This window comes from Heliangelus exortis, chromosome 27 (genome assembly GCF_036169615.1).
Source record: "Heliangelus exortis chromosome 27, bHelExo1.hap1, whole genome shotgun sequence".
Lineage (NCBI taxonomy): Eukaryota > Metazoa > Chordata > Aves > Apodiformes > Trochilidae > Heliangelus > Heliangelus exortis.
Genome location: NC_092448.1, coordinates 1,471,317 through 1,490,492, shown reverse-complemented (window position 1 = coordinate 1,490,492; position 19,176 = coordinate 1,471,317). Strand labels below are relative to the sequence as shown.

Below are 19,176 nucleotides of genomic sequence, written 5' to 3'. Positions count from 1 at the left end.
CCCTGGGCCAGCCAGCACAGTGACCCTCTGGCACCCAACTCTGGCCCCTGGCCCAGGGTTTGTGGGAGTGCAAGCAGAGGGGAAGCAGAGTTCTGCCCAGACAGGGGCAGGCTTCATCTTCGTGCCTGGGGAGGCCCAGCAGCATGGGCCAGCCACATGGGCAGAACAGGGAGATGTGTCCCGAAGTCCTGGAGGAGGGGGTTGTTTGGGGCGGGCAGCAGGGGTTGTGTCTGGTTTTCTGGGCAGCCAGGAACAGCCCTGAACCTGAGCAAGACCTGCTCTGGTCACTCACAGCTGAGACACGGCAGCCTGCTCTCCAGCCCTGGATCACACTGAGCAGTCTGTCCAGGATCATCTCGGAAGTGCTGGCCAGGGACAGCATCACCTCCCACATGGCCAGGGCGGCACTGGAAGACAGAGTGCTCTGTTAGCAGGGATGCCTCGGACACCCTGCTGTGTCCAAGAGATGGATGCAGCAAGTCCCCAGGGCTCTTGGGGCTCATACTTGTCACATAATGGACTGATCCTCAGCAGACTCCTGACCGGTCCCTCGGGGCACTGCTCACTCAGCAGCCAAAGCAGGGATTTCAGGCTGCGCCGCGCTGTCTCTGCATCCTCTCCACGGTGCTGTGGATGCACCTCATCTCCTCAGCTGCCACTGGAACTGCTGCTCTGCCCATCCCTCTCTGCTGCCTTCAGATGGCTTCAGGTTGTAGGAAACAGGTGCCAGGACTTGCCCAGGAAATGAGCCAGGCCGGTGCTCAGTCTCACCTGTGCCCAGTTAGGGCTGGGCCCACTGAGCATGCTCAAGACCTAGAGCCAATAAAAGGTGAGGCTGGGTGTAGCCAGGCAGCTCATTCCTGAGCAGGATCGGAGCAAGGCAATGAGCCAGGCCGGTGCTCAGTCTCACCTGTGCCCAGTTAGGGCAGTGGGCCCAGCCCTAACTGTAATAAATACTAGTCGAAAATTTTACTTTATTGTTTTGTTGAAGGGATCCTTCCCTAGAATGTTTAATTGGGTGTAGTTTGTAATCATAGGATCGGGGTTTGTGTTCGGGTTGTTTGTGGGAAAACATGTTGGGGCATGTCGAAGACCACGAGGCAAGTCTGCAGAGATAGAACAAAGAAGCTCTTCCCTTAGCAACAGGACAGAACCTGCGGACCAGGGACCAATACAAAGAGAGAGAGCGCGAAACAGCCTCCAATCAGAAACTAATAAAGGACTAAGAGGGAGGGGGTTACCGAAAGTATAAAAGGACTGGTTTACCTTATCCAAGGCGCGAACCGTTGGCAGAGGTGTGCTGCCTCGGTCGCCCAGCGCGCTGCTTTGCATATATATCTCTCTCATTTACAATAAAAGTTTTGTTATCGTTAAAATGAGTCAAACGTTTATAACAAGTTGGTGCCGTGACTCGGATCCTGGAACTCTATGCTGTGGAGCTTTTCTACTGGGTAGGCGCCCCATCCGCACTTTTGCGGATGGACCTGGAGTCTAGCTCCGTGCCATAGACGGCAGGGATCTTACCGAGGAGAGAGAGATATATAAGTAAAGGAATAATTTAGAATTCCCCCGTACTTTTTGTTTTGTTCTGTTTTGTTTTTGCACGAAGATCCGGATAACAGATTAACAGGAGACAAGTGAGTATTAAGCGATTTCCCCCGGGGATGGTGTAGTGTACCTCTGGCCGCGAGGTTTTCGTGGCTGGGGATGGTTTTCCTCTGGCCGCGGGATTATCGCGGCTAGGGAGGGTTTCCTCTGATCTTGTGCACGAGATCAGGGAGGGTGTGCCTCTGGCCGCGAGGTTTTCGTGGCTGGGGATGGTTTTCCTCTGGCCGCGAGGTTTTCGTGGCTGGGGATGGTTTTCCTCTGGCCGCGGGATTAACGCGGCTAGGGAGGGTTTCCTCTGATCTCGTCCACGAGATCAGGGAGGGTGTACCTCTGGCTGCGAGGTTTTCGTGGCTGGGGATGGTTTTCCTCTGGCCGCGAGGTTTTCGTGGCTGGGGATGGTTTTCCTCTGGCCGCGGGATTAACGCGGCTAGGGAGGGTTTCCTCTGATCTCGTCCACGAGATCAGGGAGGGTGTACCTCTGGCTGCGAGGTTTTCGTGGCTGGGGATGGTTTTCCTCTGGCCGCGGGATTTTCGTGGCTGGGGATGGTTTTCCTCTGGTCGCGGGATTATCGCGGCTAGGGAGGGTTTCCTCTGATCTCGTCCACGAGATCAGGGAGGGTATGCCTCTGGCCGCGGGATTTTCGCGGCTGGGGATGAAGCTTCTTTGATCCTGGTCTTTCCACGCGGTCAGGGACGCTTGTTTTTCGGTGTCTGCTTGTTAGTTGTTTGTTTTTCGGTGTCTGCTTGTCAGTTGTTTGTTTTTCGGTGTCTGCTTGTTAGTTGTTTGTTTTGTTTTGTTTTTCTCCAACCACGAGGTTTTTTTTTTTTTTCCTTGCGGCCAAACGGGGGGGTGGTCACCTTCCGGTTGCTGGGTTCCTCCTCCGGCCAAAAGGGGGAGGGGTCACATTCCGGTTGTCGGGTTCCTCTTCTGGCCAACGGGGGGTTACCCTCCGGTTGCGGGGTTTTAACTTCTATCCAGGAAGAGCTGGTTCCCCCGGGTGTAGGGGAGCCGGTGCCCACGGTGCGCCTGATTGAGATTTGAGTGAGTGAGACGTCCTGAAGGGCGGAGCGAGTGCGGACCTTCTTGTAGTGCGGTTCCCACGTCCCGCGAGGGGCTGGGCCACGAACGGAGGGAAGTGTTTGGGCTGAGTGACAGAAAGCACCTGGAAGATGGGCCAAGGGTGGAATAAACTCATGTTGGAGGATCCTCCCAGTATTCAGAGGGGGTATGAATGTCTCCCTGATATTCCCCCTGATAGCCCATTGGGAATCATGTTGAGACATGAGGAAGTTTCCCTTAGGGCAGGCTTTACTAAAAACTCACTTTGTGGCGAAATCCTGGAGTGATATTAGGAAAAAGTTGGGAGAAATTGAGGATTGGCATGATAAGGGTCTGGATGAGCTTCTGAGAGAAGCTCAAAAGGGAGAACCCTTTGCGGTACCCTTAATCAAAAAATGTGGAAATTAGATTAAACAACCAGATTTCCACAGGCACTTTCTTACTGGTGCCTGAAGCTGAATATAACCTGTTGGGGAGGGATTTGATGATTATGTTGGGAATTGGTTTAGAAATAAAAGGACAACAGTTGAATATCAAATTACTGGTCCTAACTTCAGCAGATGAAAAGAAGAATGGGTTGCTGAAGTGGACTTCTGATGATGATAAGTATTTACATAACATTAAAGAGGATTTGATTAATGCCCCAGTCCTCAGTTTACCTGATATTAGGAAATCTTTTTATTTGTTTGTCAATATACATGATGGAACAGCATATGGAGTACTTACACAGATGTGGGCAGATTCTCGGAAACCTGTGGGCTATTTTTCTAAGCTACTTGATCCTGTGAGCCGCGGGTGGCCCAATTGTTTACAGGCTGTAGTAGCTACAGCCTTGTTAGTGGAGGAAGCTGCAAAAGTTACTCTGGGAGGAGAATTATATACTCCACATAACTAGAGAAATATTTTGCAGCAGGAACTCCCCTAAATTGCGATTGGAAGTTACCAACTTGCAGAATCCTGCTCAATTCCTGTATAGGGAACTTGAGTCAACCCTCTCACATGATTGTTTAAAGACAGCTCCTTAACCCCTGCCCGGGAGGGCCCTTTTCTTGTTCTTTTTACCACAGATACTGCGATTCGAACTGCTGAACGAGGGTGGACTCACACCAGTAGAATAAAAGGTTCTATCACTGCCAATTCGTGGACGGCAGCTCCCGGGGAAGGATTAAAATTAAAGCTAACTTGTAACACCGCCATATAAATACTCTGTAACTCTCCTGGTTGTGGTTCTTTTGCATGCACTCTGAGGGATCTGATCGTTTGTCGCATGCTCCCTAGTTGCACCTAGTTGTGTCTGGGATGGAACCTAACTAGTGACATTCCAGGTCTTCCCCCGCGGCACTGCACGAGGCCTCCTGTCTCCCGAAGAATACCATCTGCTGCCGAGAAGATAACAACAACCCCGGCGTTCTTTCCAAAGAATCGGCCGATGGGAAGGCAGAGAGGTACTACAAGTGGAGACATGAGGAGGTTTCCAGTATTTTTGGGGTTATGACCTTGGTTGCCTGGTTGGTGCCTATCCTGGACACTATTATTTTGCTCTTTGGGAATGTGCAGCGTTTGGCCCTCAGCTTGTATCTATGAACCACAACCACCTTGTCCGGTATGCTATGCTGGCTCCCCTGGGGTCTGATGCAGTTTTCTTCCTTTGAGGTCCTGACAACAAAACAATAAAAATTAAAAGGGGGGAATTGTAATAAATACTAGTCGAAAATTTTACTTCATTGTTTTGTTGAAGGGATCCTTCCCTAGAATGTTTAATTGGGTGTAGTTTGTAATCATAGGATCGGGGTTTGTGTTCGGGTTGTTTGTGGGAAAACATGTTGGGGCATGTCGAAGACCACGAGGCAAGTCTGCAGAGATAGAACAAAGAAGCTCTTCCCTTAGCAACAGGACAGAACCTGCGGACCAGGGACCAATACAAAGAGAGAGAGCGCGAAACAGCCTCCAATCAGAAACTAATAAAGGACTAAGAGGGAGGGGGTTACCGAAAGTATAAAAGGACTGGTTTACCTTATCCAAGGCGCGAACCGTTGGCAGAGGTGTGCTGCCTCGGTCGCCCAGCGCGCTGCTTTGCATATATATCTCTCTCATTTACAATAAAAGTTTTGTTATCGTTAAAATGAGTCAAACGTTTTTAACACTAACTGGGCACAGGTGAGACTGAGCACCGGCCTGGCTCATTTCCTGGGCAAGTCCTGGCACCTGTTTCCTACATCAGGTGCCCAAGACGCTGGGATTTGGGAGGGGAGAAAAAAGCCAGAAAAGTCCCATGGGCAGCACTTACATCCACCAGCCACAGGGCAAGGGTTCTGATGGCCATGTCCAGCATGCTGCAGGCCACCTGCTTCTCATAGATGCTGGAATCTGTCAGGGCTGCAATGGCTGCAAGGATCAGGCCCGTCCCCTCTGAGGCCTGGAGGTAATGTCCAAATGCCTACGGGGAGAAAAGAAGGAGGGAAGAGATGTCATGCTCAGTCCCTTCTTGTGCTGCTCAGCTGGGCTGTGCCAGCAGCCCTGGCAAGAGGCACCCAGCACTGCCTGCAGAAAAGCTGCAGCAAGGCTGCAGTCCCTGCAGGGAGGAGGTAGAGGAGGGAGGGTCTCCTTCAGGGTGAGGGAGGAAGGCCCGTGGCCCTCCAGAGGCCCAGGGCTGGCTGGTGGCCAGGAGGGCTGGAGCTGCTGCTGGGGAACTGCAAGGCCACCCTGGCACAGTCCCTGCTTGGGGACAGCAGGAACCCTCTCAGCAGGGAGAGTGAGGCCAAGCCAGTCCCACTCGGTGTCCCCTTGGCTCATGCCAGCCTCCAGCTATGCCATTTCTCTCCCAGAAAGAGGAGAAAGGGAGGAGCTCCTTACCTTGCTGAGGCCAATGGTGTTTTTTTTCGTATGCTGCTGGTGTCCAACCTTCACGAGAGGGGAGGAAACACCCAACAGCTGGGGACCCATAGGCTCTTTGCTGAAAACCTGCCCTATGCTCTTGCTGCAGCAGCTCAAAGATCTGTTGAAGAGCCTCTGCAGCTGTAGAGCAGACAATCCAGCTGTTGGATGCACAGCAGAGGATATGTCCCACCAGCTCTCCCAGGCTCTGGAAATGCCCCAGTTTACGTAGCTCACGGTGCTCCGAGATGCAGACCTGTGGGACCAGGGAGGCAAGCACTGGTAACAGGGCTCCAGGGTGGCCAAGAGCTGGTGCAGGGCTGGGTGCTAGCCCAGGCAGAGGTCTGCCAGGATCTGACCAGCCCTGTTCACATGGGTTTTTTTTATTCCTTGTGCTTTCAGATGATAGCCATGGTTCTAGAATCACAAGTTACTAAAGAAAAGCCTCAAACATAAAGCTGGGGAGCAGCAGAGTGTAATACAAACAGTGATTTTTTTTCCCCTTTCTTCCCTGGTGTGTAGATCCCCTGCCACCTCTGGAAGAAGTGGAGAAAGATGATTTTCTCTGGGCTTTTCCCTGGGACTCTGAGGCACTTTCTGAGAAAGGCCTTGTAAAAGAAAGCTCAGCAAAGTTTCTCTTCTGTCTTCCACAAGAAAAGTTATTCAACCTTTCAGTGGATGGCAAGCAAATGCTTATTTCTGCTCTCTCCAGATTTTTGTTTTATCTCTTTCAGGGGAAATCAACTGAACAATGCAAAAAACAGGTGACAGTGGCAGTACCTATACAAGTGAGAAATGCCATTAGTGGCTCTGTAACAAATTACTTATTCAATGGGAACCCTGAAGTACCCACCACAACATGCAGAGACAACACCGATGAGAGAAATGATCAAGATCCAGATACTTCCTCTATGAATATTGATCCACAGCACATGAACTAAAAAAGTGACCGACTTCTGAGGCTGCAAATATTAACCTGGCCTGAGAATCCTGTTGACAAATGGCAAAGTAGGAAAGCAGCTTCTGTGCCTTTTTGACCCTTCTCTGAGACCTAAAGTAGTGGTGCTGGATTGCAAATGGTGCTATATGCAGTAACGGCCCTTCTTGCTTTTGTCCTATGTTTCCCTGTAGCAATCTGACCAAAATGTGTAGATGGAGAGGAGAAGGAAGGACTGGAGTGCCTTGAGTGTTCCCCAAAGGTGTGCTGGGTGATGCTTGCAGCTGTGTCAGCTGTTGTGTACAGCCCCTTCTGCTGGCAAGAGGAGGTAGCAATGTAAAGGAAATGCTGTGATGGGGCTGGGGGTGAAGAAACCCTTGGCTAACACTCACTTCTTTGTTTGGCCTTCAGCACCAGAACCACTGCAGATCTTCTGGATGAAGGGCTTGAGGGATGGGGAGCAGCAGAGTGAAATAAAAAGACTGAGTGTCTCCCTTCTTCCCTTCTGCGTAGGTTGTATTCCAGCTGTGGCAGCAGAGAAGGAGAAAGCTGTCAGTTTTCTGGGGCCTTCTCCCTTGGATTCTGAGGTATTTTCTGTGAAGGACATGGAGGTTGCCATGGTGAGGCCGGGGAGGATAGGAGGAAGATCCAGGAGCACCTGAGAGCTTGCTGTAGCTGAAATGAAGCTGGGCTGAAGTGGGGAAGTGTTTCTCAGGGCAGTGTTTCTCTCTTCTGCACAAAAGCAGGGCTGAGATTCAGGACCTCAGGCATTTCTTTCTGCTGCTTCAGATTTCCATGGAGAAGGCCTTGTAAAAGAAAGCTCAGCAAAACCCTCCTTCGTCTTTAGGCAGAAAAAAATCTTTTTCCAGCTGTCAGAGGATGGTAAAGCAGATGGTTATTTCTGCTCTTTCCAGATTTTTTTTTTTTAATTTCTTTCTGGAGGAATCATCCAAACATTTTGAATTAGAGTCTGGACTGGTAAATGAGATGAGTAAATTGCATTATATAGTAAGGTAAAGAAAAGTAACCAGAAAGTGACTAACGGCCATGGCAGAGTCCTGCAGAGGAAGGTTGTGGTACAGTCGTCTTAGGATGGGGAAAAATCCTTTCCACGATGCTGGCTATTTACTGTACTGCTGCTTTGTTTCCAGCTGGTGTGCTTCAGTTTTGACGAGTGTTGTTCCTGCTGTGCTGTGCAAACAAACAATGCCGTCAAATGCTTATTTTTTCCCCATGCAAAATGCAGATTGAAGGGAAGAGGGAGATTTTTCTGTAACAGGCAGGTGCGCGTGATTAAACACGCCTGGTCTTTCTCTTTGTAAGAGAAAGCTGATGCAAGAAACCTTGAAATTTGATGACTTTTGATGCTTTCCCTGCCTCTGCAAAACACGTGTGTGTTTGGCCATGTCAGGAAGTGTTTGAGAAGTTTTTTTTCTGAGGGCATTCATGAGGGGAATAGGGCAGGTATCCTGTTGGTGTTGGGCGTATGGGGCAGGGCTGGGCAGAGGGGGTCTAGAGTCCTGTGTAACACCTCAGGGGAGAGTGGAGCACAGTATTTCCATTTTTGGGACATAGTTTAGTAGGCATGGTTGTGTTGGTTTCCCAGTTGGACTGGAGGATCCCAGAGGTCTTTTCCAGCCTTAATGACTCTGTGGTTCTATGGCTCTGACTCTGTCCACACAGGAGGCATTGGCCCAGCTCCAGAGTGAAATCCGTTTACTCCACCAGCTGCTGGAAGACGCAAGCTAAGAAGCAAGTTCTACTAAGAAGAAAGTTTTCCTGGTGGAAGAGAGGAACAAGGATCTAATTTAAGAGAAAAAGTTTTTAACTATGAGACTGACAAAGTAAAAAGACAGATACAGTATACACCATTTGCGGTGTTGAAGACTCTTAGCAATGTTTTGGTGTTAATTTCTGTTTCTGTTTTGGGCCTCCTTCTGAGGGACCTTCTGAGGCTAAAACCAAGGTATATGAAGTTGTCCCAGAATTCCTAAACAAACTCCGGCACATCCCAGAGATGTGTTCATTTGCTAGTAGGAATAGAAGTTTGAAGGTATTTGAACTGATGATAGTTCTTTCTCTGGGTAGCAGGTATGTGCTGAAATGGGCAGTCCTTGCTGACAGCTCTGTATAAAAGCTCTGCTGACTGAAGTGGATTCCTGCTGTGTTTTTACAGTGTTAGGAACATGATGAGCAACAGCTTCAATATGAGCATCGTATTCATTACTGTATGGTTACCTTCGATAACTGGGAAAGGGAACAGAGAGGTAAGGCCCAAAAGCTGCAAGACCTCCAGACATCATCTTCTGAGACCAGGGCTACAGGAAACCAGCTGGAAGAGCATGTGCAGTGGTGAGAGACTGACAGGGTGAACCAGGGTGTCTGTCACTGTCTGGGGTTGTGTGAAAACCGCAGCACAGCCTCAGTGCATCACAGCAAGTTAAGAGATGATTTTGGAGATGCTTTCGTGGGGTTTTTCTCCTGCTGCTCTTTAAGAAGTGCTGCTCTGGTGGATTTCTGTAACAAGACCTTTGTTCCTTTTTAAGCCTTTCCATGGAAAATGCCAGACTGGAAGGCACAGTCCAGCGGCAAAGCAGAAGGATTGAAGCCCTTCAGGGAGACGCGGAAGCCTCTGCCTCAGTAAGCTGCTCCTCAGCTTGCCTGGTTGTGAGCTCCTGAGCTCCTTACCGATTGCTGTGGGGAAATGCTAAGATGAAGTTTTCCTGGGGAGCTCTGTTCCTGCTTTCTCCTGCATACAAGCTGCTGGGACAGCATCCTGGCCCGTCCACAGCTTTATGGTTTTGAGAGTTTTCCATGGTACTTCAGGAAATGCTCCCTAATGCTCTAAAATTTCAGGATTTGTCACAAATCCAGTGATGTGACTGTTGTCTGCCTTAGGCCCCTCCTGGCCTCAGATGTTGCTTCATCCTAGAAAGAACTAGGATGAGATGTTCATTCTTTCAGGAGCCTATAATTTGTATTCTCACTTGCTGGTGAGCTTCTTAACCCAACACAAAACAACAAGAACATAAGTCTCCTGAGGCAGCCATGTTAGGACATTGCATACATATTCAGTGGTATTATCTAAGAGATGACAGAGCAGATCATTGGAACTGCTGCCCAGAAATGCAAACTGAGAAGGAGAAAATCTGTGTTGTTGCATGGGCAAAGGCTTTCTTTAGGGCCAGGATCACAATCTTGTTTCTAAGACTGTAGATGAATGGATTTAAGAATGGGTATAGGACAGTGTTCAGCAAGGCTACAATTCTACTGGATTCCAAGGAATCGCCTTCTGAAGGACACACATGGAGAGCAATGCAACTCCCATATACAATGGCCAAGGTGGTGAGATGGGAAGAACAGGTGGCAAAAGCTTTTTTTCTCCCTGAGTCTGATGGAAGTCGTAGAATACAGGAAATGATGCACATGTAAAACGCCAATGTTAAACATAAAGATCTCAGCACAATAAATGATAAAAAAAACGAGTCTGTTTTCCAAAGCAAGCTGGTGTCAGAGCAGGACAGCTTGAATAAGGGAGAGCTGTCACAAAAAAAATGGTGGATCTTTTTCAAGCCACAGAATGTCAACTTGTAAAGGAGGACCAGATGGTAACTTAAGAGTGTGAAGCCCATGAACCAAGCAGCACCAGCCAGCTGGATGCAGAGCTGAGGCTTCATGATGGCAGCATAATGCAGAGGCTGGCAGATGGCAAGATAGCGGTCAAAGGACACGACAACAAGTAGAATGAACTCTATAGTGCCCAGGGCAAAATAGAAATAGGACTGGGCAAAGCAGGCACTTAGTGAGATTGTTCTCCTACCAGAACCCAGGATCACAAGCAGTTTGATGTTTGTACAAGATGTAAACCAGATTTCCAGAAAGGACAGATTGCCGATGAAAAAGTACATGGGGGTTTGCAGGTGGTGATCCATACACACCAGGAGAATGATGGCTGTGTTCCCCAGCACTGTTGTCAGGTACATGAATGGAAGGACCAGAGAGAGAAATAGCTGTAGCCTCTGATCAATTCCTGAGAAACCCTCTAGGATGAACTCAATAACTGCAGTTTCATTTTCGGATCCCATGCTGGATTTCAGTTCATCCTGTTGAAACAGAAAAATAGCAAAAAACTGTGTGTGATAATTCCACAACCTGGAATAAAATTTCTAACTTTCCTTCTTGCAGTCTTCCTAAACAGCAGAGTCAGAGAGTCCTTCAAGCATTTCTCACAGCTTTTTTTCTTTTCTGTTTCATATCACAGCTAAGAGTCCTCAGAGTTTTTTGTTGTCTTCAAACACTCATTAAAAATTTAAGGATTTCTAAAGGCTTCTAGTTAATTCACCCAGCCTCTGAGAAAATCAAAATTCACTCAGACCTATTCCAAACATGTGTCACACCTGTGTGCCAAACCCATCTCTTCTGTTGCACAAACACTAAATCATCAAATCCATTCAAATCAAATCTCTATGCTGAAAGCTATTGTTTCTGTTTTTCAGTACTTGCCTTTTTGGACTAGGGATCCCTGGGAAACTGGTGATTTTATAAAAATGGAATATCAAGTATCTCTTCTGGAAATATGTGCCTTTCTTCCACAACTTCTTGCTCTCTGTTTCTTCAGAAAAGGGGAGGACAGGCTGTGATAGGGACTAAGTATGACTTGTCCTCTTCTTCACTCTAAACAATGATTGGTATTTCCTATGGTTCCACATAGTTTGTCACACAGTCTCATCTGACATCTGTTTGCACTGAGGTGCAGGTGCTTCCAAAGAGCTTTCTTATTACTATCAAATGTCCCAACTGAAATGCTGGAAGAGATTTGCAGCCTTTCTTTTGTGTGCCAGTTATAGGTTGGGAGAATCCAGCCTCTAGATTTTTCTCTTGTCTCCACTGAGCATATGGAGAGCCTTGGGAAAACAAGTTCTCACTGGTAGCTGCAGGGAAGTAGATGAAACTCACAATTCAAGTCTCAAATCTCTGATTTATTAATGACTTATGTTTTTTTAAGACAAATCATGCATCCAACGGAAGGAAGCACCAGAAAAATATATTCAATGAAGACTAACAATTTTCCCTTCATCTTCACATTTGTTTCCAGACATAGAAATGATCAGAGCAGATGACTCCAAAACTAGGAGAATTCAAAACGCAAGAGGAGGAGGGGGAGGGGAAGACACAGTGGATTTGAAACAAAGCCAAAGCGCTTAAGTCATTAGTCCCCTGGGTGACCCAGAGGCTCTCCCATCTCATCATCCACATAGGCAAGAGGAGAGACTGGTCAGAGACAGAAGATCAACTTGAAACAAAGTGATTGATTTCAGAAATGAAACCACTTCTAATTCAACCACCTCCAAAATAAGCAAAAAGGAGTCACCTTCAAAATTAACTGGCATCTTTGGTACCTTACCAAGATTTTTGACACAGTGTCCCACAACATCCTCATTAACAAGCTCAGGAAATGTGGGACAGAAGAATGAAGAGTGAGATGGATTAAGAACTGGCCACACAGTAGAGAACAAAGGGTGGTGATCAATGGTGCAGAGTCCAGCTGGAGACCTGAAACTACTGGGGTCCCCCAGAGGGATCAGTGCTGGGTCCAGTCCTATTCAACATCTTTATCAATGACCTTGATGAGGGGACAGAGTGTCTTCTCTACAAGTTTGCTGATGATACAAAACTGAGAGGACTGGCTGATTCACCTGAAAACTGTGTGACTGTTCAGCAAGATTTGGAGAGACTGGAGAGCTAGGCCAGCAGGAATATCATGAAGATCCACAGGAAGAAGTGCAGAGTCCTGTACCTGGAAAATAATAGCAAAATGCACCCCTTCAGGTTAGGAGGCGACCTGTTAGAGAGCAGACCCATGGGTCCAAGGACCTTGGAGTCCTGGTGGACAACAAGTACTCCATGGGACAGCAATGTGCCTCATGTGCAAGAAGGCCCATGCTATCCTGGGGTGCATTAAGAAGAGTGTGTCCACCAGATGGAGAGAGGTTCCCCTCCCCCTCTACTCTGCCAAGTGAGAACTAACCTAAAGTATTTGTCATTACTGGTCTGGCAATTAACCAAATGAGAGATGCTCTCAATTAATACCCCTCCCTGAGAAAGAAAGGAGAGAGAATAAGGGAGAGAGACTTATGGGTTGGAAACTAAACAACACAGCTTTCATGAAACAGTAATGATAAAAAGGAAGAATTAAACATATACATTAAACATATACAAATATAAAGAAAAACAATACCACAGTTCTCCCCCCTGAATCTGTGTGTTCCTGCCTCCAGCTCCCGACTGCTGCTGACTCCAGGAGTCCAGCCTCGACTATCCCAGGGTTGCCCTGCAGCTTCGGTGGTGATGTGAAAGTTACGGGTGGAGAGAGGGGAGGAATGTGGTATCAATTTTCCTGTATATTTGTATATATTTAGTAATTTTTCCTTTTTATAATTACTGTTTCATGAAAGCTGTGTAGTTTAGATTCCAACCCATAAGTCTCTCACCTCTTTCCTTTCTTTATCAGGGTGGGGAGGGGCATTAATAGAGAGCTTTGTTCATTTGGTTAATTGCCAGACCAGCGCTAAACCTTGAAAGATTTATTGGAGCCCAACGTGGGGCTTAACCTAACTAGCTCGAGCCCAGTTCAAATTTCAACTCATTTATATGAATAGTTTGAATTTTTTCATCAGTGGGAGGATTCTCAGATGGCTCCCTTGAGTGGGAATCAAACTATTTTCTTTGTAAATTTCGCAGGGTTGGAAATTAAACCCATCATGCTGTACCTTTGGTAGTCAGGGTATGTGATCTGTGGCTTTTTATCTGTTGTTCTGTGGTTCATTCTTGGTAAGAGCTGCTTAAGAACCGTAGTTGTGATATGGTCTTCAACAGTGTGGTAAATCGTACAGTGTTTTTTCTCACACCGAGGAGATACCCATAGGATACACATTTCATACACATAGGAAATATTCCTATAAAGAGGAAATAGACTGCCCACAGGTCAAAGCTGCCACACTTGGAAAAGCTCTCAGGTATCTGAAAGAATTGTCTGTAAGAGATGTGATCTGTACCAATGATGAGACTGTAGATCCTTATCACATGCCATGCCCTAAGCCTGTGAGGCAAAGGTTTGTGCATGCTGCACCATCCCCATCTCACCATACACTATCAGTAATGTTACGGGTTCCTGGAGAAATGGAACCAGCTGTGGGTGATGGGATTAAAACAGCACAAGAATATGAAGATGCTCTCATGGCTCCTCAGTGGGCCTGGGTCTCAGCTGTAAGGGGAACAGCTGAGAAACTGCACTTCCCCCATCACAAAGCCCTGGTGGTGCTGTTGAGAGCCCAGGCCTGGAACTGTCTGGGACCATGTCACAGAAACATGGAATCATGGAATGGGTTGGTTTGGAAGGGTATATCATCTTGTTCAAACCACCTGCATGCATGGGACACCTCCCACCCAACTGAAGCCAACCCTGTCCCTGTCACCATGAAACTCACTAGAAATCTAGACACAGAGAGACAAAAGCCATCTCACATTCCTGCCCTTTTCCCCAGACATACTCAAGTTGCTCAAATGTGATTTTTTTCTAAAATTTTATGGTTTTCTGTTGCCAGAAATGGACGCAACCAAGACCGTGAGCTCGAATCTGAAGCCCAGGACCGGAGCTATAGGCAGTTCAAGTCAGTAGCAGAGACCAACTATGATCAGCCTGGCGCCGCGTCAGCTCTAGAGTGAGCTGCCTGGTTGCTCCCAGCCTCACCTTTTATTGGCCCCAGGTCTTGGGCATGCTCAGTGGGGCCAGCCCTAACCGGGCACAGGTGAGACTAGGCACCAGCCTGGCTTGTCACCCGGTGATTCCTGGCACCTGTATCCTACATTTCCCCCCCCCCCCTTTTTTTTTGTTTTGTTTTGTTTTGTTTTGTTTTATTACAAATATACAATCCTACAATATTTACAAATTCTAATACAAATTTTCTCTCTCTTTTTTTTTTTTGGTTTTTTTTGGGTTTTTTTTGTTTGTTTGTTTTTGGGGTTTTTTTTTTGTTGTTGTTGGGTTTTTTTTGTTTGTTTTTTTGGGTTTTTTTGTGTTTTTTTTTTTTTTTTTTTTGTCTTTTCATGGGGGAGAAATGAAAAGGAACACGAAGATCACAGTCACGAGGTGCCTTGTTGTTCGGCGCTGATGGTTATGGCTTGGTCGGGGCAGGGCGCGTCCATTTGCTTGGTATCCAGAGAGGTCCAGAGTCTGATGAAACACAACTGTAACCTCTCCCAGTGAATAGCAACGGCCTGGGCCCTGTCCATTGTCCCATTGTTGGTTCTTTGTAATAAATCTGGATTTTAGGCATGCTGATGACTTTTTGTGATGAGTAGTGGAGGAGGACGGGTGGCTCTTGGGAGTCGCGGCTTAGGCTCAGATAGTTTAGAGTAAAGAGTACTTTACTAAGCCGCGTCTGAGGGTCCATCTGTTCGCTGTCCTTCTGTTTCTGTAAATATGTCTTCAGGGTGCGATTGGCTCTTTCTACGATCGCTTGCCCTGTAGACGATTGGGGGATTCCTGTGATATGTTTCACTCCCCAAGTAGCGAAGAAATGCTTGAGCTTTGCGCCTGTGTAGGCCGGCGCGTTGTCTTTTTTTATTACCTGGGGGATCCCCATGACAGCGAAGCAGTTGGCTAGGTGACGGACCACGTGCAGAGCCTTCTCCCCCGTCTGGGCTGTAGCCCAGAGCATGCCTGAGAAGGTGTCGATGGTCACATGGACGTACTTTAGTCTACCGAATTCGGGGACGTGTGTTACGTCCATCTGCCAGATTTCTCCGGCTTGAAGCCCGCGTGGATTCACACCCATTCCCAGGGTAGGGCCAAATTGTGCGCATTGTGGGCAGGCTTTGACGATGCCTTTTGCCTCATCCCAGGTGATGGAAAACATGCGCTTCAAGGCCCTGCCGTTTTGATGGAACAGGGAATGGCTGTTCTGGGCTTTGGCGAATTCGGAGACTGGGTTCTGGATTCCTAAGCTGACTAGAGAGTCGGCTTTGGCATTCCCTTCCCCGAGGCCTAGTGCGGTCTTGTGGCTACGGATGTGAATGATGCAGCATGGCTGTGTCCGAATTCTCAGCGCACGCTGCAATGATGGGAAAAGTTCTTGTAGCCTTTTGTTGGGCACTGGCTTAATAAGGGCATCCTCGATGCGGTTGGCGACTCCAACTGCGTATTGGGAGTCGGAGACGATGTTAATGGGGACCTGCTGCCATTGCGTCAAGGCCCAGATGATTGCGAGCAGTTCCAGGGTTTGCAGATTGTCCTCGGGGGTGCCTGGAATCAGATGCTGTTTCCACTGGCCTTTGTCCTTCCAGACACAAGTGGCCAGTCTGGATCTTTTCCCAGCATCTGTAAATACCGTTATGCCAGGCACTGGGCGCTCCGAGACGATTGGTTGTTCGAGCCACTGGAACTGGCTGATAGCCTGTAATCGACGATGTTTTGGGCCGTCATGACGCACCTCGCCAGGGTAACCAAGTAGGGCGAGCTGTAGAGACTCGGAATGTTGCAGCATCCAATCAAAGTCGGTGGTTCTGATTGGGATGCTGATCCACTCCGGTTCTTGGCCGTCTACTTCCAGGCAGCGTTGGCGTCCCTTCCGTACGAGGAGTGCTATAACTTCAGTCTTTTGCCATATGCCCTTCTGAGGCATATGGGGAGGGAATAGCCATTCCAAAATGGTCATAGACTCTGATCTTGTAGAGTCTCAGTTAAGAGTTGAATCGGGTTTGTATTCCCCAGATGTTCTTGTAGCTGTGAGGTCCTGCATAAGGAGAGCGAAGGGGAAGGAGGGGTGGTTGCATACCCATACTCCGATGGGGTGGTTGGAGTCTCGCCGGTCCGCATAGCCGGTTGTCAGCTTGTGGATGACCTGTTTCAAGGCGTTGGAGTGGTCCTCGGTCCAATCCACGAGTGCTCCTGGATGTGTACCCCGTAATAAGGACAAGAAGGGGTGGATGTCTGCATTGGTGAGACCTATAATGGGTCTAACCCATTGTAGTTCGCCCACTAATTTTTGGGCGTCATTCAGCGTTTTAACTGAACGGACTACTTCTAATTTTTGAGGTCTCACCATAGCGTCAGTTACCTTCCACCCCAAATAGCTCCAAGGTGACTTCCGTTGAATTTTTTCCGGAGCTACGATTAGTCCTTTGGTCTTGAGCTGATCGGTCAAGACCTGGCTGATGTTCTCGGGGAACAGAGCCTGCTGACAAAATAAGATGTCGTCCATATAGTGATAAATTATTGTATCCGGCATCGTATTTCTAATCGGTGCGAGCGCCCATGCCACATATGATTGGCATATGGTTGGGGAATTCTTCATTCCCTGTGGCAGAACCACCCACTCGTATCGCTTCGCTGGCTCACTTTTGTTAACTGATGGGATCGTGAACGCGAAGTGAGCAGTGTTCTCACGATTTAGGGGAATAGTGAAAAAACAGTCTTTTAAATCCATGACCAGAAGATGCCAGCCTCTAGGTAGCATGGTAAGCAGGGGCAGCCCAGGTTGGAGGGCGCCCATTGGCCACATCTGGTCATTGATTTTTCGTAAATCTTGTATCAGTCGCCACTTGCCTGACTTTTTTGGAACCACAAAGATGGGCGTGTTCCACGGGCTCACGGACGGCTGGATGTGTCCGGCGTCTAGTTGTTCTTTTATCAGGCGATTTGCTATGTTTAGCCGCTCTTTCGAAAGGGGCCACTGTTCTACCCAGACAGGGGTATCCGACTTCCAACGGAGTCTGGGGGTCAGCGGCATATCAACAGTGGCCCTTAGTGAAAATTTTGGGAGGGTTGGGTGGGTTCAGGGATAGTTAGGATGGCTCCTATCTGGCTCATTACGTCCCGACCCACCAACCCTCCAAGCTGACCGGGCAAGGGTAACACATATGGTCTTACAGTTACCACTTGCCCTTCTGGGAATTTAATTTGTACTGGTTGGTGCGCCTGTAGGGGGGTGGAGCCGCCACCTATCCCTTGAACAGCGTTAGAAGCTGCAGTGAGCTTCCATTTTTGAGGCCAGATATTTTTGCTAATAATAGTGACGTCGGCTCCTGTATCCAGCATTACAGGGAGGGTTTTTACCTCCTTGCCGATTGTCATTTGTACATTTATAATCGGCCTTGATCTCATCTGTTGTACCAGGGTTACTACGGTGTCCCCAGATGAGCCAAAGGCCCAATTGCCTCTCGCCGTTCTAGCGTTCTTCCCGAGGTCCAGTTTTGGAAGCGGGACTAGCTGTGCTAGTCAGGTCCCTGCCTTAATTACCAGGGGGGGATTTAACGTAAAGCACATTATTCTTATTTCCCCCGTGGAGTCGGCATCTATGACCCCTGGAAGCACTACTAGTCCCGCCAGACCTGAGGAAGAGTGACCTAGTAATAGAGCATCAACCTTAGAATCTTCATGAAGTATCGGTCCGTGTGTATTTGTCAGGACTGCATGGACGGCCGTAGTTGATAGCGTGATGTCTATCGCAGATTGTAGATCGTACCCGATGCTTCCCCGGGTTGCTGGGACAGGGAGCTGGCATATAGCGCCGGCCCGGCCATTTGTGTCCCTGCGCGGGGGCCCCTCGCACTGTTCCTGCCGTTTTTTTGAAACCAGCAGGCCGCGTCATTGTGGGATGCTGACTGGCAGTGGTTACACCATACGATTGCCTGGCAACTCCGTCTTCTATGTCCCTTGGAGTTGCATCGGGTGCAGGATGAGTTAGATCCTCTTGGTTGGTTCGAGCGGGGCGGCCGATTCGGTCGGTTTCTTCGTCCGCCCCTGTTTAGCCACCGCCGCGAGGAGCTTGTGGGTGGGCTCCAGGGCAGCAGCAAAGGCACCGGCCATTCCTTGGTTTTGTAGATGTTGGGTGGCTCTGGCCGCCACTTCCAGCATCTCCGAGACCTGGGCCGTTTTTGGCAGTGTAGAAAACAAAGCTTTCATTTTAGGATTGGCATTCTCAAATGCCAATAGTTTAAACATTGATTCCTTTTGATCTGGCGATAGTTCTGCCTGAGCTGTCACTGATTGCCAGAGTCAATCGATGAAGTGCTGGTAAGCCTCGTTTGGTCCTTGTTTGACCCCGGTAAAGGATGGAACCGGGTTAGGCTCTGGCACGGTATAGAAGGCTTGGCGAGCCAAAGTCGCCGCGGTATGGTGGAGCGCTGGCGGGAATTGAAGTTGGAGCTGGACGTCCGTGTAGCGTCCCGAGCCCGTGAGCATTTCGGCCGTGACGCCGGCTAGGGGGTCGCCGGGTGCCTTGGGCCAGTCTGCTTCTGCCTGGGCCAGGCGTTCCCACTCCCTCACCCAGATGATCTGCTGTGAGGGGGTCAGGAGGTATCTGGCCAGGCTTCGACAGTCATATGGGCAATTCATATCTGAGGTGAACAGCCAGTCCAGGACAGCTTGGCCGCTTTCTGTTTTCAAACCCTGCTCCTTCAGGGTTTTCCTGGCCTGTTGTAAAGTTTTCCAGGAGTGTTGTTCGAAGGCAGGTAGGCCGTCACTGGTCTGGAGAACCGGGCACGCGACAGTGCTCGGCTCCCACTTGCCTTCCAAGATGGCATCGCGAATAATGCCAGACCAGCGGCCCGGTCATCCGGTGGGGACGCTTGGACGTGGACGTGGTGGGATGTCGTCCTCTTCATTGTCGGAGAGGGTGGGAGGGTTCCTATACTC

At 48.7% G+C, this 19,176-nt stretch overlaps 1 protein-coding gene across 1 annotated transcript; it reads right to left on the bottom strand.

Annotated features, from left to right (window-relative positions):
- Positions 1-9,583: 9,583 nt before the first annotated feature.
- On the bottom strand, positions 9,584-10,564 carry LOC139787646 (olfactory receptor 6F1-like). The gene has a single exon (XM_071726906.1). The coding sequence runs from the start codon at positions 10,562-10,564 to the stop codon at positions 9,584-9,586; it is 981 nt and encodes a 326-aa protein (XP_071583007.1).
- Between the last annotated feature and the right edge of the window lie 8,612 nt (positions 10,565-19,176).

Bases quoted from the DNA above. Each gene is read 5' to 3' on its own strand.
- LOC139787646 (XM_071726906.1), bottom strand. From the start codon at position 10,564: ATGGGATCCGAAAATGAAACTGCAGTTATTGAGTTCATCCTAGAGGGT.